Raw genomic sequence first — 27,368 nt, 5'->3', positions numbered from 1 at the left:
ATGCTTACAGATGACCTGCTGTGAGTCCTATACTGATCTGGGCCCTGAGGGGACAGCAGCCAGCAAACTGTGGCAGTCCCTGCCCCAGACACCTAGGGCCTAGTGAAGAGAGAGAGGCAGTAGACAAGTAAAATCGTGTGTCAGGTGGACAAAAACAAGAAATGGGAATGCCAGGTGGTAGGGCCAGGGTTCCGGAGGAGGAGGAAGGGAGCTGTGCAGGTATCTGAGGGAGGAGCGTTCTAAGAGAGGGAATAGCATGTGCTTTAACCCTGAGACATGCCTGGAATGTTCAGGGAAATGTGGCTGAATAGGAGTGCATGAGGGGGAAAGTGGCAGATGTTGAGACCAAAGAAGTCCTGGGAGTCCAGATCACTGGGCAGGAAGGGAGCCATTGGAAGATTAGAGCAGGGTGTGAACTCACCTGACTTAAGGTTTTACTAAACGCTGTCTGGTTGCTGTGTAGTAGGGGCAGGAACAGAGACTTGCAGCCAGGTGAGGTACTGTGGGCCAGGATGGAGATGCAGGGGAGACCCTTGGTCCTGATGTATTTGAAGGTGGAGTGGATTTGATGGAAAAGACGATTGTGAGAGAGGAGGCAAGTTTCATTCCCAAGTTTTTTATTATTCAAACAACAGGGAAGATGGAGTTGCCATCAGTGGATGAGGAAGGCTGTGGCTGAAGCAGATTGGGGGAAAGATGGGGAGTTGTTTTTTTGATCTGCTAAATTTTCAAATGCCCATGGATGTCCAGATAGAGATGGATGTGTGAGTCCCCAGTTCAGGGCCAATAGCCTGCTGATTGAAGTTTGGGAGATGCGGGAGTGCGTTGTTAGATCTCTGAGCCTGAACGTCCCACAGAGAGGGAGTGTAGACAGACAGGAGGTCTCCGGACTGGTCTAGGCCCTCCCTGCTCAGAAGGTGGGGGAGGAAAGGGGAAATTGCAAAAGAGGCTGAGAAGGGAAGACTAGGGCATTCATGCCCCCAGACACTGGCCAGGGAGGGTTCTTTCACGCACCAGGTGTAAGGATGGGGGAGGGGTCTCCCTTGTTAAGCTGGAAGCCAGTGAAACTGTGAAGCTGGGAGAAATACTTTGGCCAGATGGCGGGAGCTGTGCCTTTGGGATGACCGCCCAGCTGGCTTTATTTAATGTGGGCAGGGGTTAATTCGTGCTGGTTTTCTGGTCCACGTCCTAGCAGTGCTTTATCTTTGCTAGACTCATGTGCTGTGTAGCTCTTTTCCTAAATAAGTCTGTTCTCTGTGAACTCATTTTTCAAGCTCAAGTGTTTTTATCACATTAGCCAGCTGTCCGTCTGTGTTATTGATTACCCCTTTAACAGTCTCCTGGACGTTGGCGTCCTGAGTTAGGCTCTGCAGTCCTCAGATCTGCTCACCTGAGATTAGACTGCTCTTCTCAAGTAGATTTTCTGCTCATCAGCAGAGGATTAAGCTGGAAATTCTTTCTTTCAGCCTCTGTTAGGGGAAACCTCTCTGAGATTCCAAAATTTATCTTCTTGCTTCCGAAGATGCAGCTGAGAGCTGAGATTGGAACTTGCCTTTGCCGGGTCAGTTCTGCAGGCTGATTCCAGTGGCATTTTACTGAGTGTCTCGTTGGGTCAGGGGCTCTGAGGTTGAGGGTGTGGGGTGTACAGAGGAGGGTGAGACTAGACTCCTGCCTCAGGGAATCTGCATTTCTGTGGTGATTCGTCTGAACTTAACTTACCACAGGCCAGAGGAGGGGGCATGGCTTGGGAAAGTGTGACTGCTGTAGCTGAGTCAGTTCTGAAAGGTTTTTTGTTTTTTTAACTCAATGCATATCTCTGCTCCCGTTCATGTGACTTGACTCTGTGTCAGTCAGGATCCTTGTGGTGATAACTAATGGAAAGTCGACTTGAACTAACCTATACCAAAGAGGCTTTTTTTTTTTTTTTTTAAATAATGTTGGCGAGAAGTCCATGAGTCTTGAAGATGCCGATGGGCCTGGTCTCTGATCTCTTGCTTGGTCTCATTGTCTTTCTCAGCTCTGCTGTCCTGTGGGTTGACTTTGTTTTCAGGCAGCAGGAGGTTCCAGCAGAAGTCCTCAGCCTCTGCTCAGGGCCCCAGTGAATCTGGACCCGCCCCTGGAGCCTGTGTGGGCCTGAATCGTGGGTCACTGTATTAGCTAGGCCTCAGGCGAAGCTGCTTTAACAAAGAGGCCCCTAAGTACAGGATCTAAAACAAGGTGAAAGTGTATCTGTCTGTGATGTAATAGCCCAAAGGCAGGGGAGGTCAGGACAGGCTGACCTTGAGGTCATTCACGGAGGAGGCCTCTGCCTTGTCGACATGCGGCATCTCCAGACTGAGGCTGCTCCTCCAGTGTCTCCGTGTCTCAGGAAGTGGGGGAAAAAAACAAGAAAAAAGAGGGGAGAGCATGCTTTTTCCTTATAAGGAAGTGATACGGACTTTGCCCATGTCACTGCTGTTCACCTTCCATTGCGAAGAACTCGGTCACACCTGGCCACTCAGTGTTAGGCATGGGGATGCTTACAGAACCTTCTGGCTGACCGACTGCCCGTAGTTGAGGCCTCTCTGTGACTGGTGGGTCCTTCTCCCTTCTTTAACCCTGCAGGTGTGGCTACAGAGGAGGCTACATGGAGGTGATCAACCTGCATCCTGAGATCAAAGGCCAGCTGGTGAAGCTGCTCTCCGTGCGGCTGTGCCCGCCAGTGTCCGGGCAGGCTGCCATGGACATCGTCGTGAACCCCCCAGTGCCTGGAGAAGAATCCTTCGAGCAGTTCCACAGGGTGAGTTGCCGTGTCCTGTGGCCCCTCTGTGTCACTGCCACAGCCAGGGTCCTGAGCATTCACGTTGGACTCTGGGTCCCCATGGCCAGCCTCTCTCCAGATGGCCTCCCGGGGGCGGGTGTGGCTCCTCTTGCACCTGAACCACCGCATGAGGTTAATTAAAACGTGTGAAGATGCTCTGAAGTGGAGGACCACTTCTTTGTCGCCGCACATGTGGACATGGGCGGGCGGACACCCTGAGGGAAAGGCCTTGCGTCCCGAGAAACCTTGGCAGGGGCTTCTGTTACTAAACCCAAAAGAAGAAAAGGATGGGCATGGCATTGCTTCCACGCCATAGGCCTGCCTTTGGCCTAACCGCTGTCCTCGCAGGTCGAAGTGATCCACTCAGACCCTTTCAACTACAAGGGACAAAAACCCAGCCAGCTAGTTTAAACAAAATGTGTGGGTCATGTAACCAAAAGTCAATTCCCAGCTGTTCCAGGCTCGCATTATTTTAAAATGTGGTAAAATACACAGAATGTAAAATTTACCATTTTAACCATTTTTAACTGAACAGTTTAGTACATAAAATCCATTTACACTGCTGTACAGCCATCACCACTGTTGATCTCCAGAACCTTTTCCTCATCCCAAACTGAAACTCTGTCTCCGTTGAACACCAATTCCCCACTTCCCTGTCCCCCCAGCCCCTGCTAACCTCAGTTCTGCTTTCTGTCTCTATGACTGGTACTCTTCTAGGTACTTCGTCTCAGTGGACCCATACCATATGTGTCTTTGTGTGACTGATTTATGTCACTCAGCATAATGCCCTCAAGGTACATCTGTGTCATAGCATGTGAGAATTTGCTTCCCTTTAAAGACTGAATGATACTCTCTTGTATGCGTGGACCATGTTTCATTCACCTGCGGACCACAGCTTCATGCCCCATTGCAGCAGCAGTCCTGGAAATGGTTCACCTCTGAGCCAGTCACTGATTTGCTTTGCCTGGGTCACATGCCCTATGCACACCACACAGATTGAGAATGGCCCCCAAAATGAAGAGTTTGGGCCATCTCCTAGAAGCATGTTCTAGAGCATTCCATCCAGGGCCAAGTCCATTCACACTTCTGGGCTGGGATGGGGTTTTCTCGTTTTCAGGAAGGACCTCCTATACAAGAACAGAAGCCATGACACAACCTATGCAGGACCTACCTATTGCCCAGAACCCCCTGTACTTGGGTGCCTTTGTGTGCCCTGGGGCTGTGGGCAGCCTTTGGGGCTGAGCACCCAGGGAAGAAGTTCCTGGAGAGGGATGTGTTTCACCCACCTCCCTGGTTTGCTGTGTTCATGCACACACGAGCTCACTTTTCACCCTGCTGCTCTGTTGCCCCCACATTGAAGGGACCGTTTCTAGTGGCTGGAGCCATTCCATGATGCCCAGAGATATGCTGACTCCTGTGTTTTCTGTGTCTCCTCAGGAGAAAGAGTCTGTCCTGGGTAATCTGGCCAAAAAGGCTAAGCTGACTGAAGACCTGTTTAACCAAGTCCCGGGAATTCATTGCAACCCCTTGCAGGGAGCTATGTACGCCTTTCCTCGGATCTTCATCCCCAGCAAAGCCGTGGAGGCAGCTCAGGTCTGGGGTGCTGGGTTGGGGCACAGTTGAGTTTGCTTGGAGTTGCTGGGTTGGGGGCTGTTCTTGTCTCAGGGAGCAAAAGTGCTGGCTCTGGAGGCTTGGAATATTGCAGACCTTTCTGCCAGCTGGTGCATACAGCATAAAGATGGCAGGCTCTCAGAAGCCCAGCCCTGCAGCATGCTGTGGTGAGGGGCAGAGGTGAGGTCAGCCCTGGGCGGGCAGAGCCAGCAGATCTGGGCTCTGTGAACTCCAGTGTTAAGAAGGCAGGTGCCCCACGTGTGACATGATGCATTTAACAATGAAGAAACCGTGACAGCATCTGCTCTGTGCAGCGACTGCCCTAGGGCAGCACCTGTCCAAACTGGAATGTGAACACGAAATCACCTGGGGGGCTTGTTACAGTGCCAGTTCTGGTGCAGGAAGTCTGCGGAGGGCCTGGGAGTCTGTGTGTGCAGCATTTTCAGGTCATGCCACAGACCCTACTTTGAGGATCAAGGGACAGAGCAATATATATTTTTTTAATTTTATTTTATTTTTTCATTGTTTGTGCACCACACCCAGTGCTCCACGCAATACATGCCCTCCTCAATGCCCACCACCAGGCTCATCCATCCCCCCATCCCCTCCAAAACCCTCAGTTTGTTTCTCAGATTCCACAGTCTCCATGGTTTGCAGAGCAGTATTTCTGAAAGTGTTGTCCTCATGCCCCCCAAACCTCCTCAGTACCCACTAAACATTCAGAGTTGGGCCCTCCCCCACTCAGCCCTACTGAGTCAGAATCCCGGGTGCTGGAGCCCAGGAACCCATTCAGCAGGTACCGCAGGGTGTCCAGACCAGAGGGGGAGAAGCTCTGTGAACAAAGCCCCTGTGGAACTGATCTCTGAAAGCCACTCTGGGCGCAGCGCTCGGGGCCTCGTCATCAGAGACTTATGTGCTCGGCATATAGGAGACGGCCGCCAAAGCCTGCTGCCTGGGTGTGGGGCCCAGAGGAGAGAAACTGTCAGTCCTGGGCGAGGAGCGGAAGTACCACAGCCTGTGGCCACCCTGAAGTCGCCTTCAGCTTCCTTGCTCCTTGCACCTGCTTCCGGCCACGTCCGCTGTCCTGCCTCGCTCCTTGCGGGGAGGGGAGAAGGGCCCCGCTGTGGGAGAGAGCCTACCGCTCCAGGGGTTACTTGCCTTCGGGTGTCCAGTGGTGTGTTTTACAAAGCCATACACGAACCCTGAGTTCTGCCCTGCTCCCACAGGCCCATAAAATGGCCCCCGACATGTTCTACTGTATGAAGCTCCTGGAGGAGACCGGCATCTGTGTCGTACCTGGCAGCGGCTTCGGGCAGAGGGAAGGCACCTATCACTTCAGGTACCTCTGTCTCTGCACCCTGGGGCTGGTCCGAGGTTGGTCTTGGAAAACTTGGGCATCTTATGGCAGAGCACAGGCTGGCTCCAGAGATGGCAATGTATGCAGTTCACGCCCCTGCTGCAGACCCCCCGCCCACCCCCATTCTGCCCGGCTGCAGAGCCATGCTGAGACCTGGGTCTAGGGATTGAGGAGCACTGTGGGTAGATCCCAAGGTCATCTGTTTGACCACTCTTGTCTCCCCCCACCCCACCCCGCCCCGTCTCCATCTGTGTTGTACCATCTGAAATATTCCTGGTAGGGTGTTTTGTTTTATCTCCCTGTCCTTTCTCAATTGCATGCAGTAACATACAGTGTCCAGGTGCTCAGGAGCTCATCCAGAAGTCTGCAGAGATGTTGCATCTAAAACAGTGGGATGAGTTTTGCTTACTGAAACGCACTGCACAGTGTGTGCCGACCCTGCTGGGATGGTGGCCTGAGGAGCAGGGATTTCCCCACCAAGGCCTGTTCTGTTCAGAGCAGCACCTTCTCCACTCACAGTGCTCTCAGATGTCTCCTGCAGCAGATGCTAAAAAAAGAAATGTCATGAGCTTGGTTAGCACCTTGAGGCCAAGACCTGACTCAGTTCGTGGGCTGTGTGCCCCGGATGGACAGACATGTGTGGTTGGCCTTTCCCCCCTTGTTAGGTTCACCTTGGCAAGTTGTGGCTCATTCAAGAAACAGTTAACTGGAGAGGTCTGCCTTTTGGGGATGGGGAGCATACTGGCAGTATTAGAGGAAGGAGTTAGTAACCATGACAACTTGGGAGTTCTTTTGGAGGGAGACTTGTGATAGAGGTTCGTTCTCCCTCTAAGATTTTGAAAGGGCCTGCCTAGCAGGAGGAACAGCTCATTCTGTAGCTGCAGGAAAATGAAGTCATTCTCTAGAGAAAGTGGTATGGACCGGTCGGAATGTTGTCCCGGCCTGCCATCACGGGTGGACATGTCAGGGAGCCTCTGCCACCATCTTACGGCTCTTGGTCCTATGTGTTACTTGGGTAAAAAGAAAACGTATGATTTGGGGTGGGGGGTGGTTCAACAAGTTCCAAGTTCTGTCCTGGGGCTGGTGCTTTCACAGAGAAGACAAGCATTCCCCTCCCACTACTTGCCCACACCTCCTCCTCCTCTACAACACAGGTGAAGGAAAGAGCTGCTGGGTTCCTTCCTCTCCCCTTTTCCAGAGCAGCTTGTGTCCAGGCTAACTGCTGTCCTCTTTCCTGACAGAATGACCATCCTCCCTCCGGTGGAGAAGCTGAAGACGGTTCTACAGAAGGTGAAGGACTTCCACATAAAGTTCCTAGAGAAGTATGCATGAGGACTGCTTGGGCCCAAAGGGAGACCTGCTAGTCAGGCCTCCCCCCGATGCCCACCCACGCCAGACTGAACTTGCCTTCCCTGGCGACTCTGCCTCAGGCCTCACAAAGGTCACTGGTCGCTTTCGTTGTCATTCTGCCCCAAGAGACTTCTTTCTTTGTGCCTTGATGTTGGGAGCACTTCTCTTCTGAGCAGTGTGATTGGGGATATCTCACAAGTCCTGTTTTTTCGAAGCAACCAAAGTAGAGGGGACTTGCTCAGCACATGTGGCCGGCATTCTCTGAATCCGTTGTTGTTCTTTTGGAAAGGTCATTGGAGTTTAAAACAACCAGGGTATGTTTGGCGAGAGATGTTTCGGATCTGAAGAAACAAGGTGTGGGGAATGTATGACAATCGTGGCGAGGACTGGAAATCCTAAACTCACCACCGTGATCTGTGAAATAAAACCCTTAGTGGCGTGAAAATCTAGTTCTTCAAACAGGAGAGGCTGGAAGTCCACTGGAGGCTCCGAAAGGGCTCACCATTCTGGCCTGCAGGCAGGTGGCCTGTCTCTCAGACAAGAATGGTGAAAGTAGGAGCAGGCTGGTTACACTGGGTGCCAGGCTCGGTTGTGACAGGTACTGGGGGCTACGGCCAAGGTTGACGGGTCCTGCAGGGGAAGAGTGGGTGTGAGCCAGGCTCCCAGTTGAGCCAGGTCTCCCCTTGGGAGCACATAGCAGGTAGTGAGGACTCTGCACAGAGAGCAGCAGGTAGTGAGGGCTTTTGGGGTGAAGCAGACTTAGACTGGGACCCCCGTCTGACAGTTCTCCCTGGACTTCGGGGATGCAGGGTACAGCCCAGCAATATCCCCGTCGTGTGACAGATCTGTCTGCTGTTGCATGGATGCACCCTGCTGTTAGCCTGCGGCTGGTCTCTACCAAGGGCTCCATTGAGCCTTTACACACATCGCCCCCTGATGGTGACAGCAGGGACAAGGAAACACTAAAACTGTCCAGATGAGGGAGGGGCATCCTCAAGAACTTGACGACAGTCAAGCCCTAGCCACCAGTCCCCTCCTGTAGTGTCTGTTGTTTCAAACTGAATTCAGCCCATTTCCTAGCTCACAATTGGCCAAAGTGCCTGGTAGCTTGCTGCTGTGGACAAGTACATGTCATTGGATTGGAACTTTATCAAACTATTTTAACTTAATGCCAAGTGTTTTGCCTCCACGTTTGCTGCTGGCTCCCCTCCCAGACTCTGCATACTCTCCTGGGGCATCAGTTCTTTCTCCAGCCAGGGGAGTATCCTCCACCAAGCCTGCCACTTCCGTGGCATTAGCAGAGCTGGGTGGGGCCTTGACCCGCACGCACTCCCCAAATGTCGGGGCTCTGGGAATAGCAGGCTTCTCGGAGATCCCCTTCTCTTGGAGCCCCCTCCTACCAGTGGCCTTCCCCAGTAGGCAGTGAGGGAAGCCAAAGCCAGCTCAGGAGCCTGGGGACCCACAAAGTCCTAAACTGGAATCAAAGGAACTAGAGACACGAACACGAAGAGGCGTGAGCTTTGAAGGCAGCCTCCTACGCTGAAATTTCTGTGCTGGGCCCATGCAGGGGAAGGCAATAGGAAACTGCAAACTGTCCCTACTTGCTAGCATTATAGTCCCTGTGAAGAAAGTAGCCACAGTCCCAAGTAACAAAGGGAATGTTTTGGAACTTTTCCTTCCTTAAAATTTGAGAAAATTGCACTTGTGCTTGTTGGATGGTACGTAAAAGCAGAATGTGCCCCAGAGTCGTGAGGTTTCTGGTGGAGAGGTTACATAGTAGAAGCTAGTCTATTTTTTATATTTTTGTAACAACTGCTTTTTTCATGGGGGGACAAGGGGGCTAGTATTTGTAGTCTTAACAAGTCCAGTAGTTTTTTTATGAATCTCTTCAGATTATAAATAACACCTAAAAACTTTGCAACGTTTACAAGACTTTTTAAAAGACGCTGTATGCACTTGGTTTGCTTTTAAAATAAATAAATAAAAATGTAAGAAGGTCAGCTGGCTTAGGAGGTTAACTTCATCCAGGGGAGGAACGCTGATCATGATATATTGGGTACCGCCAAAGAAAGACATTTGTTATTTGGGGTCGCACTTTAAATCTATACCTGCAGAGTTTCGTTGTTCACCTAGATCCACACATGGGGGATGCGGGATTGAACCTTGGGTGGCCCATCACCTCGTACCTTGAGGCCCTGCTGGTGGTTGTCCCAGTGTTGTGTGGTTTTGCAGGAAAAGCTGACAGGCCTGCCTGTCCCTGTTCTCTGACTTAGATTCCCATAGGCATCTCCTGACAAAGGTACTTAATGCTAGCTCTGCTGGATATTTCTATACAATAAAATACATGTCCAAAATGGTGACTGTGTTCAGTTTTCCTTGTAGTTTACGTCTACCTAGCAGATCCCAATCTAAACGCAAGCAGATGTCACCAATTGTACATCTTCACTCTGTAATTTACATTTCTAGCACTCGAATGAACATTTCCCCCAGTTCTACAGACTTCAGTCACGACTTCTCAATCTCCATTTCCTTCTAGATGTCAACGCCTCCCCCACTCCCCGCGCCCCCCCCCCCCCGCCTGCTTAGGGCTTTCTCTTGTTTGAGGTGGGAAAACATGGATTCTTTAAATGCGATGGTGTTAAAATGAATGCAGCCTTGGCTGTCCAGTGAAAGAACGATGAGCCGTGAGGCCAGTGAGGAAAGGAGGAGTCATCTATACGGTGGATTTCATTCCTTTTCCTCAGCCTCTCCCAGATCCGCATCGGTTTTGATGTGTGGTTTTGAAATTCAAAACTTTATTTTTCACTAAACTAAACAAAAATTTGTATGTCTTTATTAAAGAAGAATTGGGAAATGGAGAAGGAAAAAAAAAGTAGGATTCTTTCAGCTGGAAGAAATGGAACCCTTGGGGCGCCTGGGTGGCTCAGTGGGTTAAGCCTCTGCCTTTGGCTCAGGTCATGATCTCAGGGTCCTCAGATCGAGCCCCACATCCAGCTCTCTGCTCAGCAGGGAGCCTGCTTTCCCCTCTCTGCCTACTGGTAACCTCTCTCTCTGTGTCAAATAAATAAATAAAATCTTTAAAAAAGAAAAAAAAAAAAGAAATGGAACCCTGAAGTTGGAAAGAGGAATTTATTCAAGTCTTGGAGGGAAGCTGGCTTAGGTTCTCCTGTTTACTCTGTTAAACGCAAAGACTGTCTTGTCTAGCTGCGTGTTGAAAAATTCCAGGAAAGGACGTTGGCTACCTTGGTCCATGTGCCCTTCCCTGAATCAGTCTCTGTGGCCCTGGGGGCTTTGGCTGGCCCTGTGCTTGCTCATGGAGGTAGAAAAGGGGCTTGGAATTGCCAGCCCCATCAGAGCCATTGAAAAAGACGCTCCTCTCTGTAGGATAGGGGTGCCTCATTTACTACAGGTGGCTCTTTAGAGAGGGACTGGGGGAGGGAATGGTGTTTGTTGGGTGGGTTGGTTAAGGGCTATACTGGTTGACAATCAAGGGGACTATCTTCCCTCATCATTCATACTTTCATACTTTGGGAACGTATACATCTTGTCTGGAGACGAAACTTGGTGTAGTGTATTACATAGTTTATTAAATAGATGGGGATTAGACTACTCTGTATTATTTCTGGTATTGATTTGCTGTAACACACCTAGAAAGCCTTCAGCAAATGTTTGATAAGTACCCATGAGCTACAGACTCCTAGGGAATGGGAAGTCAAAAGTTAGTAAGATGTGGTCACTGTCCTTGGAAAACCATAGACAGAATGGCCACCAGACAGTTCAGTACTCAAATTCTATCCACCCAGTGAAAGCAGCATGTGGGTCAGACACAGGAGAAGGGGGTGATGCTGTTCTCTACCGATTTAAGGAACATGCATTTGCCCACCTCTCAGTGCCTTTGAGGAATGCCAGATATCTTTTGCCTTCATCCTGCCCCCAAGCCAGGAGATACCCTTCTCTCCAAGAAAAAAGAAGATGGAACTTACAGCCAGGTACCCACCCAGCTCTCTCTTTTTTTTTTTATTTTTTTTTTTAATTTTTTATTTACTTATTTGACAGATCACAAGTAGGCAGAGAGGCAGGCAGAGAGAGAGGGGGAGGCAGGCAGAGAGAGAGGGGGAAGCAGGCTCCCTGCTGAACAGATCCCAGAACCCTGGGATCATGACCTGATCGTGAGCAGAGGCTTTAACCCACTGAGCCACCCAGGTGCCCCAAAGATTTTGAAGATTCTTAAGCATCCAGAATCCTAATGGTAACTGACAATTTCAGACCACAACAGTATCCATTACATAAAAGTGTAAAACTCAAAAATATCCTGATTATCAAAGTAAACATGTTCATGTGGAAAAGCTAGAAAATGAAGAAAAGTTCAGAAAATTTGAAATCCCCTTAAGCAGAGTTAATCAAGCCTAGCATTCTGGGAGATTTCCTTACTGTCCTTCTCCTGAGAATATTTTTAACGTGGCTGAGATGTGTATGTGTTTGTGGTTTGGATCCTAACTTTGTCCCCCTTCAGCATCACATGTAAATAAAATTGCCTAATGAGCAGTTTCCGTGGCTACCTCATCTGCTCCCATCATTTAGTTAGCTGCACTCTTAGGCATTTAGGTTGCACATAGTTCTTGGTTTTTAAAAATCATGCCGCGTAATCAGCATCCTTACCTTAAGAGGGTATCACACCTCCCTCACCCTTGTATTTAGGCTTATTGGGGGTCATTCTTAGGATTGAGTGTTTGCCATAAGTTTCAAGGGCCTCACCCCCAGGCAGAGCCCAGAATGTGAGAGACCATGGAGTATACCTTACTGGTTATGGGATCACTGAGTTCCTGTTACCATCTATAAAATGGAGGTAATAAAACCCACTTATGGAGCAGTAGGATAAATTATGAGCATTAAATGGGAAAAAAATTGTGTGTGAGTGTGTGTGAGAGAGAGTGTGTGAGAGTGATTTAGAATAGTTCTTGGCAAGCAGCACTTCCCATGATTATCTCCATTTTAGAGCAGTGCTGATAGAATACATGTTTGATAATGTTGAAATTGAATGGGAAAATATGCCCTTGATATGCCAGATGCAATATGAAAATGACATTTAGAAGAAGTGAGGACCATTTGCCAAAACTTCGGAACATTCTGCTAGGCAGAGTACACTGGTTAGTTACTTTTTTTGTCAGTGGTAAGTTTTTGGTTTTTTGTTTTTGTTTTTGTTTTTGGTCAGTTTTTGAAGTAGAAATGCCTTGAGTCCAGTTACACTAGAATCTTTACGAGATAAGTCCAATTTAAAAATCACCTTTGACAACTCTAGAGTAACTTGTTTTTGGTGTGGGTCCATCTTGACTGACTGGCGTTACTGGACTCCTCAGTATTTAGATGGGACTGTGCCCTCCCCCACAAGACTTCTGTGGACCTCTATCTCTTTATGGTTAAGGTAAGCTGCTATTTGCCATTGCTGACTTTAAACTTTAAAACAGGATGCCCTCAGTCTTTTGGGTCAGCACCGTGGGATACACACTGGGTACCAAAACCCCACTCAAGAAATAGAGTATGTAAGTTAGGATTCTTTGGGCTCTACATGACAGAAGAACAAACCTGTTAAGTTAGGAACAGGGTAAATCAAACCTGCATTTCTCAGCCTCCCTCACTCCTATATGTGGGTAAATGCCATAAGAAGTGGCCATAGGGGCACCTGGGTGGCTCAGTGGGTTAAGCCTCTGCCTTCAGCTCAGGTCATGATCTCAGGGTCCTGGGATCAAGCCCCACATAGGGCTCTCTGCTCAGTGGGGAGCCTGCTTCCCCCCCTCTCTCTGCCTGCTGCTCTGCCTGCTTGTGATCTCTGTCAAATAAATAAATAAAATCTTAGAAGTGGCCATAAATTTAATAGGACATAGTGTCACGTGGTAGCTGCTGGAAACTTCCCTTGCAGAAGGCTACCTCACTTTTGTCCCTTTACTTCCTTGTCCTCTCCTGTAGCTACTTGGAATGTAGCTGTAATAGGGGCATCTAATCTATGACAAAAAGGACAACATGTCTATATGTAATATATACTGTGTGAGATTTAGCTCTCATTGTTGCTATTGTTTTACTCCACCCTAATCTGAGGACATGATCTTTCGGGCTTTCAGAAACGTTTGCCTAGATGGCTTGATTGTCTCATCATCATGGTACTTACTAAGTGAGCTTAATAAGTGTTGGCAACATTCATAGATAGCTTAAAGCTTCTCATCATTCATGCTGGGTACAGTGCTCAGTGATGGAGACACAGTAGTGAATAAGACATAGATCCATGATTTATAAGGTTAACAATGACCCAGGCTGGTAAGAGTGGGGATACACTGTCAGTAGGGGTATGAATTTGTACAACCTTTTGGAAGGACAATTTGACACTGTCAACATTAACTATGTACATGCTGACTTCAAAATTACAGGAACCAAGACAGTATGGCATTACTGAAAGGACAGATGAAATCCAGAAATAGACTTGTACGTTTATCACTGTAGCTTAAAAAAGACCACACACATACATACAGATATATCACTTGTACATTTATCACTGTAGCTTAAGAAAAGACCACACACATACATACAGATATATATATATATACATACAGGTATATATATATATATCTTTGATACACTTGTATGGACAACATACTTCTCAGTACAAAGTATCAAGTGGAAAGAAAAGTCTCTTCAACAGATGGTGTCACAGCAAAATTTGAGATGGATCAAGATGTGAGCTAAAACTATAAATCTTCTAGAAGAAAATATAGGAGAATATCTTTGATGCTTTGAGGTAGGTAGATATTTCTTAGCACAAAAAGACACAGATCATAAAAAGAAAAAATTGATAAATTGAACCACGTCAAAATTAAGAACTTATGCTTTTAAAAGAACACCATTAAGAAATGAAAAGACAAGCCACAGAGAGAAGACATTCTCAGAACATAAATCTCATAAAGGACTTGTATCAAGAATATACGAAGAACTTCAAAATGTCAGCAACAAGACAAACAACCCAATTAAAAAACAGGAAAGACTTGAACAGACACTTCACAAAAGGAGATAAACAAATGGCCAATGAGCACATGGAAAATGCTCAACATCATTGGTACTTGAAAGGAATGCAAATTAAAACTACTAAAATACCATTCGAGGGACTAAAATGAAGAGTATCGACACTACCAACTGCCGAGGAAGAGGAACCACCACAATCTTGATCGTGGGAATAAAAAATAGTCCCATCACTTTGGAAAACCAGTAGCTTCCTCCAGGGTTAAACACATCTACTCTATGACCTAGCAATTCCACTCCAAACTAGGAATTTACCCAAGAGAAACAAAAACACTTGTCCATGAAAGCCTTGTGTAAGAAGGCTTTGTTTGGGATTCCCCTCCCTGAACTGTGACCTAAAACCTCTTGCTAGGCAGAAAGCTGGGGCACCCTATAGCTCACTTCATTTGTTTGCCATCTCTCAAGGAACACTATCTTGTGCTACCTATTGTTTAATGTCTGCAAACTATTATTTGATGTGGGTTTTTTCTCCAGCTCTTTTAGCTGTTTAAGGTAGTCGGGTAAATCCAGTCCCTGTTACTCCGTCATGGCCTGGAACAAAGTTCTATTTCATGTCTTCATAGGGCCATGGGTTACACTGGTATACTCATGTGTCTAAAACATACTGAACTGTCCACTTACGACTTGTGTGTGTTTCACAGTATGTAAATTATAACTCAGTAGACTTAATGGGGGGTGGGGGAACACGTATGTCCCTTGATCTAAAAATTCTACCTTCAGGAATTTATTCTAGAACATTTTCTCACAAGTGAAAGATATATGTATAGGGATGTTCTATGCAGCATTGTTGACCATAGAAAAGGGGGTGGGAAGACCTAAGTAACCATTAATAAGGAATTGGTGTCTCTTCAAAGGAATAGAGGAATAGAGGAATATAAGAATACCATGTAACTGTTCATCCAGATGAGTATATCTACATCTACTGACATGAGAAGTCATTCAGGATACACCATTAACTGGAAGTACCAGTTGCAATTGCCTTACATAGTATGGTGATGGACAGTATTATCTGATCAGACTCACCTTGTCTATATTCTTCCCTGGGAATATTCTTCCCTCCCCCAAGTAAGGGAGCTGCCTTACTCTTAAGTCTGTAAACCTCTGATCTTGGATGGGTCAGGAAATCCGTTCTGTAACATGAAACAGAGTCTAATTCTCCAAAAACTGTAAATATTTAAACAAAACCATGGAACTCGAGCCCCAAAGACAACATGAATCTTGTTTCATGGAGGAAGAGTGGTTTCATCAGAACCAACGTTCACAGAGAATCCGAGATGAGAGTCCATAGCCCAAAGACTCATCTCTAATTCTGCACTCCTGATTTCTTGTATTTTGAGGGCCAGTAAATCCTCCCATTTGCCCACGTTAGCTGGAGTTCAGTTTTTGTTGCTTGCAGGCAAACCACATCTTCATATGTACACAGGGAGAAAGGAGTTACCTGGATCTGGATTGTAGATGCTTAAACTACTCAGCTTGTTTTTTAGCAAAGAGAACCGGCAGGAGGAAAGGGTGTGACCACAGCCGTCCACAGCTGTAGCCGGTTTTGTCAGAGCAGGAACTGAAGCTGGGGCTTCAGCTGTTTAAAGGTAGGTCATGTGGAATTTTTAAATTACTATTATTGAAGTAAAGTTGATGTGCCACATTGTATCAGTTTCAGGTGTACACCAGTGAGTCGACAATTCTGTTCATTACTCAATGCTCACCCCAATCAGTGTACTTACCATGTACCATCTGTAACACATAAAGTTATTACAATATTATTGACTATATTCCCAGTGTTGTACTTTCCATCCTTTTGATTTACTTATTTTATAACTGGAAGTTTGTTCTTCTTAATCCCTTCTATTTCATTTATTCCCTTATCCTCTCCCCTCTGGCAACACCAGTTTGTTCTCCGTATTTGAGTCTGTTTCTGTTTTTTGTTTGTTTGTTCATCTGTTTTTGAGATTCCACATATAAGTGAAATCCTATGGTATTTGTCTTTCTCTGTCTGACTTATTTCACTTAGTACAATACCCTCTAGGTCCGTCCATGTTGGTGTAAATGGCAGGACCTCGTCCTTTACCATGGCTGAGGGATATTCCATTGTATATATCTCACATCTTCTTTATCCATTCATCTACGGATGGGCAGTTAGGTTGCTTCCATGTCTTGGCTATTGTAAATAATGCTGCAGTAAATATGGGGTGCAGATGTCTTTTCAAATTAGTGTTCTGTTTTCATTGGGTAAACACCCAGAAGTGGAGTTACTGCATTGTGTTTTGATCAGGGAGCTGGAACCTGAGGGGTAACCTTAAGATAGCACTGTACCTCCATCGTGTCTGTTACAGAAATCAGTCTCTCTCACTTTCTTTCTCGGTCTCTGTCTCTCCATCTCTCTCTCTCTCTTTTTAAGATTTTATTTATTTATTTATTTATTTATTTATTTGAGAGAGAGAGAGATGAGAGGGGAGAAGGTCCAAGGGAGAAGCAGACTCCGGGCAGGACTGGGAGCCCGATGCGGGACTTGATCCTCCAACATCTCGATCACAACCCGAGCCGCAGGCAGTGGCCTAACCAACTGAGCCACACAGGTGCCCAGTCTCTGCAACTCTCTTAAAGACAAGGGATTTCCCCCCATAATGTTTTTCTGTCCTGAATACTTAAGGTGTCAAATCCTTGAGAAGAATTCTGAGGAATTCTGAAGAATTGTTAAATTGTTAAAAAGTTGCAAGCTCTTATTTGTCATCAGGGTATTGTGTATCCTCAGACTTAGTATTTAATTGCTTAATGTAATCAGTGTGTTCCTGGGGGAGAAGGAATGTATAAGTCAAAGAATTTTTCAATTTTTAAAATTGCTGCTTTTAAATAATAGATGTTATGTTTATCATAAAAAATTAGAAGACAGATTAGAAAAAAGAAGAGAAAATCACTCATGAAAATGTGGATATAATCTGGGTAGTTCAGAATGCAAGGAGTTTGGTGTTCATTTTGTTAGGCGTGATAATGGTATTGTAAACGCATAAGAAATGTCCTTTTTATATTTTTAAATTTATTTTATTTTTTTTAAGATTTTACTTATTTGAAAGAGAGTTGGGGGAGAGGCAGAGGGAGAGGGATAAGCAGACTTTGCGCTGTGTACTCCCAGGAGCCTGATGCAAGTTCAACCTGGGGCTGGATTGCAGGACCTGAGCCAAAGTCGGGATCATGACCTGAGCCAAAGTCAGATGCTTAACCAACTGAGCCACCAAGGCGCCCCAAAATGTCCTGTTTGAAGATGCATGTTGAAGTAGGTAGGGATAAAATCCAAAGATATCGGATACTTGCTTTAAAATACTTCAGGAGAGAGGTCAGTTTTTAAAAAAAGAATAGTTGAAGCAAGGTCAGCCAAATGTTGATAATGAATGAACGGGGAGAACGGGTGCAGAGCGGCTCATTATATCATCCTATTTGGGTGTGGTTTTCGTAATATAAACGTTTTTTTTTTTTTAATATTTTATTTATTTATTTGACAGAGTGAGATCACAAGTAGGCAGAGAGGCAGGCAGAGAGAGAGAAGGAAGCAGGCTCCCTGCCGAGCAGAGAGCCCGATGCGGGGCTTGATCCCAGGACCCTGAGATCATTCCTGAGCCGAAGGCAGAACCCACTGAGCCACGCAGGCGGCCAAAAACTTTTTTTAACATACATAAATGTGAAACACAAAGAAAACCATCATTTTCAACTTTGTGTACCTCCTATCTGAACACTTACGCAGGCATGTATTTTTAAAACAGTACCATACAGAAGGCATTTTCTATTACATAATTAACATCATGTCATAAAACATTCTTTAAAACATTGTGTTTTAACAACTACATATGATGCACTGAATGGATGTAACAGAATTTAATGGGGCATTTTCGTGGAATTTCCAGTTTCTCACAATCATGAATGATCTTTCAGGGAACATGCTTGTGTTGAATCTTGTTGCACAGCCATCATTTCCCTAAGATAAAGGTCTCAACAGAGATTTCCAGCTGGAGAAAATGTTTAGCACCAGGGGGAGCTGGTCACCTACAGGATCCCCACAGCCAGTGGTTTTTTCTTGTTTGTTTTGTTTGTTTGTTTTTTAAAGATTTTTATTTATTTATTTGACAGAGATCACAAGCAGGCAGAGAGGCAGGCAGAGAGAGAAGGAGGGGGGAAACAGGCTCGTTGCTGAGCAGAGAGCCCGATGTGGGGCTCGATCCCAGGACCCTGGGATCATGACCTGAGCCGAAGGTAGAGGTTTAACCCACTGAGCCACCCAGGCGCCCCTGTTTTGTTTTTTTAAAACAAACCTTCACCCTCAAACTAAGCAGCTGAGCCCATCTGCAACTTCCTATTTCAGCTTTGTGAGATGAAAGTGTGAAGGTGGGCGCGGGTGTTGCCTGGGGTGGCTCAGTCGTTTAGCATCTGCCTTCGGCCCGGGTCATGATCCCAGGGTCCTGGGATCAAGACCTGCATTGGGCTCCCTGCTCAGCTCCCCGCTTCTCCTTCTCCCAGTCCCCCTGCTTGTGTTCCCTTTTCACTGTCTCTGTCATTTAAATAAATAAAATCTTTAAAAAAAAAAAAAAGTAAAGCGGTGCCTGGGTGGCTCAGCCGATTAAGCTAAGCATTCAGCTCAGGTCATGATCCCATAGTCCTGGGATCCACACAAACAGTGGGCTCTCCACCCAATAGGGAGTCTGCTTCTCCCTCTCCCTCTGCCTGCAGCTCCCCCTGCTTGTGCTCTCTCTCTCTCAAACAAATAAAATCATTAAAAAAAAAAAAGTGTCAAGGCACTTGAACGATGTCTGGTACCCAGTAACTCTTAACAGAGGCCCTGGATATATACCAATTATATAACTATATTGATTTGGAGATCCTGTGTATTGAGGGGGTGAAATGGGTGGTGGGTGGGGTGGACATGAATACCAGAATCTAGTGAGAGGTGAACTTGAACTTGTTTCCTTCCTTATTACTTAATTGATTTTAGCCTATAGATGATTCTTTCTGGTACATTCCTGTACATTCTCATAAGCCTTGTGGTTATTTTGATATTTTTACTGGTTTTGAGGACTAAATCAGACTCGATCAGAAGGAAACTGAGAGACGCCTTGCTGGCTTAGTTGCTGGAGCATGTGACTCTTGATTTGGGGCTTGTGGGTTGGAGTCCCACATTGGATGTAGAGATTGCTTAAAAATAAAATCTTAAAAAAAAAGGGGGGAGGGGAACAGATGTTTAACAACTGACTTTGCTCAGAGATTGTTGAGATCCTAATTCAGAGTGCCTCAGGCCCAGGTGCTGCCTACAAGTCCCATCCCTGATGGATACACAGTTCTCTGTCAGAAAAGGTGCTCTAAGGATGACGTCTCAACATCTCAGCTGGTCAAGGATGATAGTGGAAAAGGACAAAAGCACTAAGGCCAGGAGCAGAGACAACACCGACTCCCTACCCACCCCCAACAAATGTGCACAATTGATGTTTCTCAAACCCATAAAATAAAATGCTGTCACCTTCCATTCCTTTCTATATGGAAATGCTGGCACTGGCATTGTCTGGGTCAAGTTATTTAGGTGAGCATGGCCCCATCTCAGGCTCACGGTTGGGCATGGAACCCAGGAACCCATGGAACCCCTGCCCCCAGAGATGGGCTCAAGGATGGCGTAGGACCCACATAGGACAGTAAGTGCCCCACAAGGGACTTTTGCTGGCAGTGTGGAGAAAGAGTTGCTGCTTTGATGGGGTTGCTGACTTGGTTGTATAGCATCAGGTTGAAGGCCAAGTCCTTGGAGTTTGGACTTGAATGAGAATCCCGTCTTCATCACTTATTGGCTATGTAACCTTTATGAAATTCCTTAATATCTCTGAGATTCGGTTTCCTTATCTATAAACTGGGGCAACAATAATTTCTACCTTCCAAGGTTGGTGTGGGGTTCATATGATGTAACATATGAAAACACTGGCATGTACCAATCATTCCATGATGTTGGTTGGCTGTTATGACACCATCCACACCCTGGGATGTGGAGGCAGCAAGCTTACATCTTGTTAAACCTGTTCCTCCACAGCACTATTGCTCTCTCACCAAATATATATGTGTTTATGTGTATTCTTTTATACTGTGTATATACATATACACACACATACATTGACATACATATATATGTCAATAAGGCATCACCAGATGGTGACAATACACCTGGAATTTTAGAGGAAACCACTTTCAAATATTTGATCCTACTGATGGAAAGCAAGTGGCAGCTTCTGGCCACAGGAGCATAGTTCCCATCCATCTACGATATGAAAGGACCATTGCTGCTCTGGTCATGTGTTTTAGGCCCTGGCAGGAGATAGATTTGAGCTGGGCCACCTTTACATCAGGTAGGACTCAACTGGTTGCAAAGTGACAGAAAACCCAACCCAAATCGGCTCTAATCACAAGAACTGAGAATGAGGAAGGTAGTGGTTTATTGGACCAGAAGTAGGCTAACTTTTCCTGCATAGGGTCAGATAGTAAATATTTTAGGCTTTATAGACTATATGGTCTCTGCTGTGACTGCTCAACCCTGCTATTGTAGCAGAAAATCACCATATAAAATATGGAAAAGAATGAGTATGGCTGCGTTCCAGTAAAACTTTATTCACAAAAACAGGTGGTAGGTTAGATATGACCCATCAACTGTAGTTTGCTGACCGCTGGTTTTAGGGGGAAACCAGAGTATAAGTACCCAGAGGAGATAGAAAGAAAGTAGCCAAAATATAGAAAATGCCTTTAATGCCTTTAATGCTTCTGACATAGCCTTCATTTTCTGTCCTCTTCAAGCTAACACAGGAAAACAGGAAAACAATGTTGACTAGCTGGGCTAGAGATTAGTCTACATGGAAAGAACAACGAGAGATTCTGTCTCTCTTGAGTCTACTATATCAGGAATTCAAACTCAGGACCTGAAAGAAGGGTAGACTGCAAGCTGGGGAGCCTATGTGCTGAGGTTTTACTTCCTTTTTTTTTTAATTTTTTTTTAAGATTTTATTTATTTATTTGACAGACAGAGATCACAAGTGGGCAGAGAGGCAGGCAGAGAGAGAGGGAAGCAGGCTCCCTGCTGAGCAGAAAGCCCGAAGTGGGACTCAATCCCAGGCCCCTGGGATCATGACCTGAGCCGGAGGCAGAGGCTTTAACCCACTGAGCCACCCAGGCACCCCAATAAGCTGATTTCTTTTGTGCCAGTTCTAATTTCTTAGGCAGACCACTGGAACCATAATTGTCCATGGATCAAGACTCTTGGACTTTCAGTGATAGGATTATTACGGACTCCTCCCCCTCCAGAGGGGTCTCACTGCTTCTTATGCCTGGTGTGTCTTTGTTAATTGCAATCACAAAATGTTTTAGATGTAAGTATGTACTCATCAGTGTTAGCAGGATGTTAATCAGCCACTGTACACTCATGTTTTGAAATGTTTTGGTGAGATAAACATGTACACCACTGGCAAAGGCATTCTAAGGATTTTACGTGGACCATGTATTAAATAGTTTAAGGAATCTTGTGTTGAACAAGTGTAGTCATTAGTCCTCTGTGAGTAAATATGCGGAAGAACAAGGAAATTCGGTGGACAAACTCTTTGAGACCAAAGCTATTCTAATAATAAGGAGTCAGAAGGTTTCCAAAGGAGATGGCAAAGCCGGTTAGTGGAGCACTGCTTCTCCATCCTTGAAGTCTTGGATCTTTCTCATGTCTGAAACAGAAGCTGTGACAAGAGCCTAACCTATGGTTGAATCTCTTCTCTTTGATAGCAAGAAAGGAAGCACCCAAAGCATAAATTCCTGTAATGAGGCCACTATAGTGGACATCTCTAGATTGTTGGGATACTCAGGGAGGATCCAACACTGTCTGTCTTTCTGGGTACCCAGCTACCAACCGTCCAGGATCAAGCCACGGAGGACCTAGAATCTAAAGACCTTTAGCTACGAGACATCCTTGGACCAGGATGCCTGGGTGGCTCTGTCGGTTAACCGTCTGCCTTCGGCTTGGCTCACAATCTCAGAGTCCTGGGATTGAGCCCTGCATCAGGCACCCTGCTCAGCGGGGAGTCTGTTTCTTCCTCTCCTGCTGCTGCTCCCCTGCTTATGCTCTCTCATGCTCTCTCTCAAATAAATAAATTTTTTTAAAAAGTTTATAAAAGAAAGACATCCCTGGACCAGTGTGATGAGAAAGAGAATGGGACGAAGTGTCACCATATCTGTCATGCCACTGCGACCCATATTGACAGAGCGCTGGGGCAAGGTCTCAACTACGCCTTCAAAGAAATAGCTCAGCTATCAATCTGCCTTTAGATGCTAAGCAAGGCCAAAACCTTGGAGACTTGAGTCTAGCTTTATTTTTTTTTTTAAGATTTTATTTATTTATTTGACAGATAGTGATCACAAGTAGGCAGAGAGGCAGGCAAAGAGAGAGGGGGAAGCAGGCTCCCTGCTGAGCAGAGAGCCCCATGCGGGGCTCGATCCCAGGGCCCTGGGATCATGACCTGAGCTGAAGGCAGAGGCTTTAACCCACTGAGTCACCCAGGCGCCCCTTGAGTCTAGCTTTAATCAGTTGTCCATGAGGGAAGCCCAATTCCCACCGGTATCAAGATTAGTACATAAGGCTTGATGGGCAGGTGTTTCCCTGGAACAGTACCTATACTGTCTCAGGAAGTGGCATTCCCAGGCATTCTCCTGACTGACTCTTGTGTCTTCTGAAGTTAAATATATGTTATATATAGACCACCACTTTAAATATAGATCCCTGTTTTGGATTTTGGTTCTACAGGGACCTACATCGTAGATTTCAGGACTGAAAATTATGCCTTAATAAAGTAAAAAAGTAAGTAATCATAACTTATTCGGTGAGGAAAATATTTCAGCGTGAGATCTTTGGTACTGAAGAAGCTGAGAAACTCATTTTGGCTCTATCCTCCAATTCTAACAGGGATCTATTATTTTTCTCGAGTCCTTTTTCAGATTTAGGTCATTATTTCATATCTTCCAGATTTTAGATTAGGTTCAAAGGTCAAGAGGCACTCCTTTCATTCAATAAATATTTATTTAGGTTCTACTATGTGCCAGTGTTTTATGCATTAGAAGCTTAACTTTGTAATCTGTGCTTTGTGTACAAATGCACAAAGACATATTTATGAAGTTATTATCCACATGACTGTTTGTAATAAGAAATAATTGGAGGCAGCCTAAATATCTATTGTGAAAATTAATGAAGGGGAAAACCTCATTTAGAATGGAGTCTGGGAAGGATGCCTGGCTGGCTCAGTCAAGAGAGTGAGCAACCCTTGATCTCACAGTTATGAGCTCAAGCCCCACATTGGGTATGGAGATTACTTAAAAACAAATTAACCTGGGGCGCCTGGGTGGTTCAGTTGTTAAGCGTCTGCCTTCGGCTCAGGTCATGAACCCAGGGTCCGGGGACCAAACCCCACATCGGGCTCCTTGTTCGGTGGGAAGCCTGCTTCTCCCTCTCCCACTCCCCCTGCTTCTGTTCCCTCTCTCACTGTGTCTCTCTCTGTCAAATAAATAAATAAAATCTTTACTAAATAAATAAATAGATAGATAGACTTAAAAAAAAAAATGGAGTTGGGAAAACTTGAAGGGGGAGCTTTCACAAACTTCTGTTACAGTTTACTTTACATTCCTGAGCAAGAAGCTCACCTTACTTCTTCAGCAAGAGGGTGGAAAATTATCTCCTTGCCCACCAGCACCCCAGCTAGTGAGAAACTGTCACAATTTGGCCAATGAGAAATCATCACCACCCTGAACTCTTGCTTTCCTCCAATAGACTTTCTTTGAAAGCAACCCCTCTTAGCGTCTTCATTTTTCTTTATAAAGTAGTATTTCTCTCCTTTATTGTCCAAACTTGCCTATGGTTTGCCATTGTTTGTATGTCACAAATTGTAAGTCTTCTGCTATTTCCCAAATAAACTTGATTTGTTGGTAAAATAGCTGGCTATTTGATTTTTAAGGTCAACATTACCAATAGAAGATTAGATTATGGTCCATCCAAACATCAGGACTGTGAGGTCATTGAAAAGACACAGATCATTGTGTATCAGTATGCAAATATGGCAAATGAATAAAAAGACCTAAGAAAAGTTGTTAAATAAATTGTATCCCATTTTCACATACACAGTCATGAGAAAATGGTAAAAGTACATCTGGGAAGAGGACTAAAGATGGGAGGTTTGCTTCTATATACATTAAAAAAATCTTAAAGAATGAAGACCAATCAGTTTGCATAGATAGTCTCATTAGTATGGGATTTGAGAAGGGGATTAGTCATTTTTCAAATCTCATTTTTTAAAAGATTTTTATTTTATTATTTGACACAGAGAGACAGAGATCACAAGTAGATAGAGAGGCAGGCAGAGAGAGAGGGAAGCAGGCTCCCTGCCAAGCAGAGAGCCCAGGACCCTGAGACCATGACCTGAGCTGAAGGCAGAGGCTTAACCCTCTGAGCCACCCAGGTGCCCCTCAAATCTCATTTTTTAATGATCACGTGCTGCCTAACAGAAAATAATTTGTAGATCACAAGAGGGGATTAGCTGTTTACACACAGATGGGTAAAATACATCACTAATGAAAGTCCTCAACTTACCACCGTTAAAGAGCTTCTTCAGGTCCTTTTCTTTAGCCTGACTTACGGTGGTACTGGCAATTGGTTCACTTTGCCCAGAGATTTAACTGAACTTTCAGAAATTAAAAACAAATGGCAATTACACTAACATTCTCTAGAAGTCTGCACCAGACTATGTGGGCTTCAGAGTTCTATCAAATCCCTTGCAACTGGGGATGAATTAATCATAAGACCTTTGGAGTAATTATTAGATTACATGTATTTCTTTGTAATCAAACTCCAGCTATTGATACTAATATAAAACGTGTTTACTTGAAACCAAAAGAACATAAGACTTGTAAAGTAGCAAGCCAAAAAAGGAAGTCTCGGTTTATAGATCTAACTTACTCTGTGTGGCATTAAGTAAATGGGTTGGCAAGGAGAGACAAGAAAGTGAGTCAGTATAATTAGTACTTCCAGCAAAATACATAAGACCTAATTGATACAATTGTTAACAGTAACTTCATGTGGGCTTCCCAAGTAAAATATCAGTTACCAGGTAGGATCCACAATGTCCTTCCTACTCCCCAGAACCAGATGATTATTGTATGCAAAAAAACAGCTACTGTACCAAAATAAACACTGAAGGTTCCATCCCCAATGTGACACATCTTAGTTAAAATTCCAAAAGCAGGGGCACCTGGGTGGCCAGTGGGTTAAGCCTCTGCCTTCGGCTCAGGTCATGATCCCAGGGTCCTGGGATCGAGCCCCACATCGGGCTCTCTGCTCAACAGGGAGCCTGCTTCCCCCCTCTCTCTCCGCCTGCCTCTCTGCCTACTTGTGACCTCTGTCTGTCAAATAAATAAACAAAATCTTAAAAAAAAAAATTCCAAAAGCACAAGTAACAAAAGAAAAAAAATAGATAAATTGGACTTAAAATTAAGAATCTTTGTGCTTCAAAGGATACTATCAAGAAAGTGAAGATGGGGGCACCTGGGTGGCTCAGTGGGTTAAGCCTCTGCCTTCAGCTCAGGTCATGATCTCAGGGTCTTGGGATCAAGTCCTGCATCAGGCTCTCTGCTCATTGGGGAGCCTGCTTCCTCCTCTCTCTGCCTGCTGCTCTACTTTGACCTCTTTCTGTGAAATTTAAAAAAAAAAAAAAAAGTGAGGACAATCCACGAAATGGCAAAAAAATTTTTGCAAATCAAAAATCTTGATAAAAGGTAAACTAGGGGTGCCTGGGAGGCTCAATTGGTTAAGCACCTGCCTTTGGCTCAGGTCATTTCGGGGTCCTGGGATGGAGCCCTGTGTCGGGTTCCCTGCTCAGCAGGAAGCCGGCTTCTCCCTCTCATTCTACCACTCCCCTCTGCTTGTTCTCTCTCTCAAATAAATAAGATCTTAATAAATAAATAAATAAACTGTGGTATACCCAAGAAATAGAATCTTACTCAACAATGACAAGAAATGAGTTATCAAGCCACAAAAAGATATAGATGAATCTTAAATGCACATTGTTAAGTGAAAGCCAGTCTGAAAAGGCTATATGCTAACTTTATCACTCTAATTATATGAAATTCTGGAAGAGTGAGAAACAGAAGAGGTCACCATGGGTTCAGGAAGGGTGAGGGGGTTGAACTGGTGAAGCACAGGGCTTTTTTAGGGTGGTGAAACTATTCCATATGACACTGTAATTAGTAGATACATGACACTATGCATCTGTCAAAACACAGTGAACTTTATAGCACAGTGACCCTCAATGTATGCAGATTTAAAAACATCATATAGAGGTGGTAGGCGGTGGTTCCTATGATGAAATGCAGAATATGCAACACAATCTAACTATATTACAACATATTAACAATCTCCCTGAAGGGGGTGAGGTTACTAACCTAAGTCACTTTGGAAATGAAATCTGTAAAATTGAAAAGAAACTATTCTTAGCACTATACACTAGTTCATAACTTGTTTCCCAGGTGGGCATGGGTTTACAATTCTGCTATCACCATCCACGTATCATCGTGGAACTCAACAACTAAGCAAATGGTAGTAGGCAAATGGTGGGAGCAAACTTTCTCAATGTTTCACTAAAATAACACCAGACTGATTCATGCAAGTCGGCCAGTTAGAAACAAGTTCTATCTATGCATGTGCCTTGAGAGTTTTAATGTTCTGCAGTGTTTCACTGAGATAACACTGTGAAATTGTGATAGAATAAGAAATACACATTTGATCTTTATTCCTGGTTCCCAGCACAGAGCTCTTAAGACCCTTCAATTTCCTGATAGGGGTGGGAAGAGTGTCTTTTTTATACATAACAAGATCTTTTCACCCATACCTGATTTTATGCTAATGAGATGAGTCTTGAAGGATGGAAGCTGGTTACCAGAGGAACCAACTGTGTAATTTGAAGGTTGGAAATTTCAGCCTCACCCTCCAGACCTCCAGCAGGTGAGAAAGGCTGAGGTGAAGTTCAATCACAAACAGTCAAGAACACAAACAGTTCTAAGACCATTCTTCCACCACTGGTTAAGACTGGAGTGGCATGTATTGGGGATAATATTCATTTAGCCTTCTGAGCTTTCTGGGCATAGTTGGCGACCTTG

At 45.1% G+C, this 27,368-nt stretch overlaps 1 protein-coding gene across 2 annotated transcripts in view; it reads left to right on the top strand.

Moving 5' to 3' along the window:
• The window catches only part of GPT2 (glutamic--pyruvic transaminase 2), a 34,024-nt gene extending 24,547 nt beyond the window's left edge, over window positions 1-9,477 (top strand). For both annotated transcript variants that reach the window (XM_080828361.1, XM_080828360.1), the window contains exons 9-12: window positions 2,605-2,779; window positions 4,238-4,393; window positions 5,638-5,750; window positions 7,010-9,477. In XM_080828361.1, coding sequence (XP_080684487.1) covers window positions 2,605-2,779; window positions 4,238-4,393; window positions 5,638-5,750; window positions 7,010-7,100 — 535 coding nt within the window. In that variant the 3' untranslated portion in view covers window positions 7,101-9,477. The remainder of the gene's footprint in view (window positions 1-2,604; window positions 2,780-4,237; window positions 4,394-5,637; window positions 5,751-7,009) is intronic.
• The last annotated feature ends 17,891 nt before the right edge of the window (window positions 9,478-27,368 follow it).

This window comes from Martes martes, assembly GCF_963455335.1.
Source record: "Martes martes genome assembly, chromosome: 17".
NCBI classification, from domain to species: Eukaryota; Metazoa; Chordata; class Mammalia; order Carnivora; family Mustelidae; genus Martes; species Martes martes.
The sequence above is the reverse complement of the archived record's forward strand: the minus strand, read 5'-3'. Positions and strand labels throughout refer to the sequence as shown.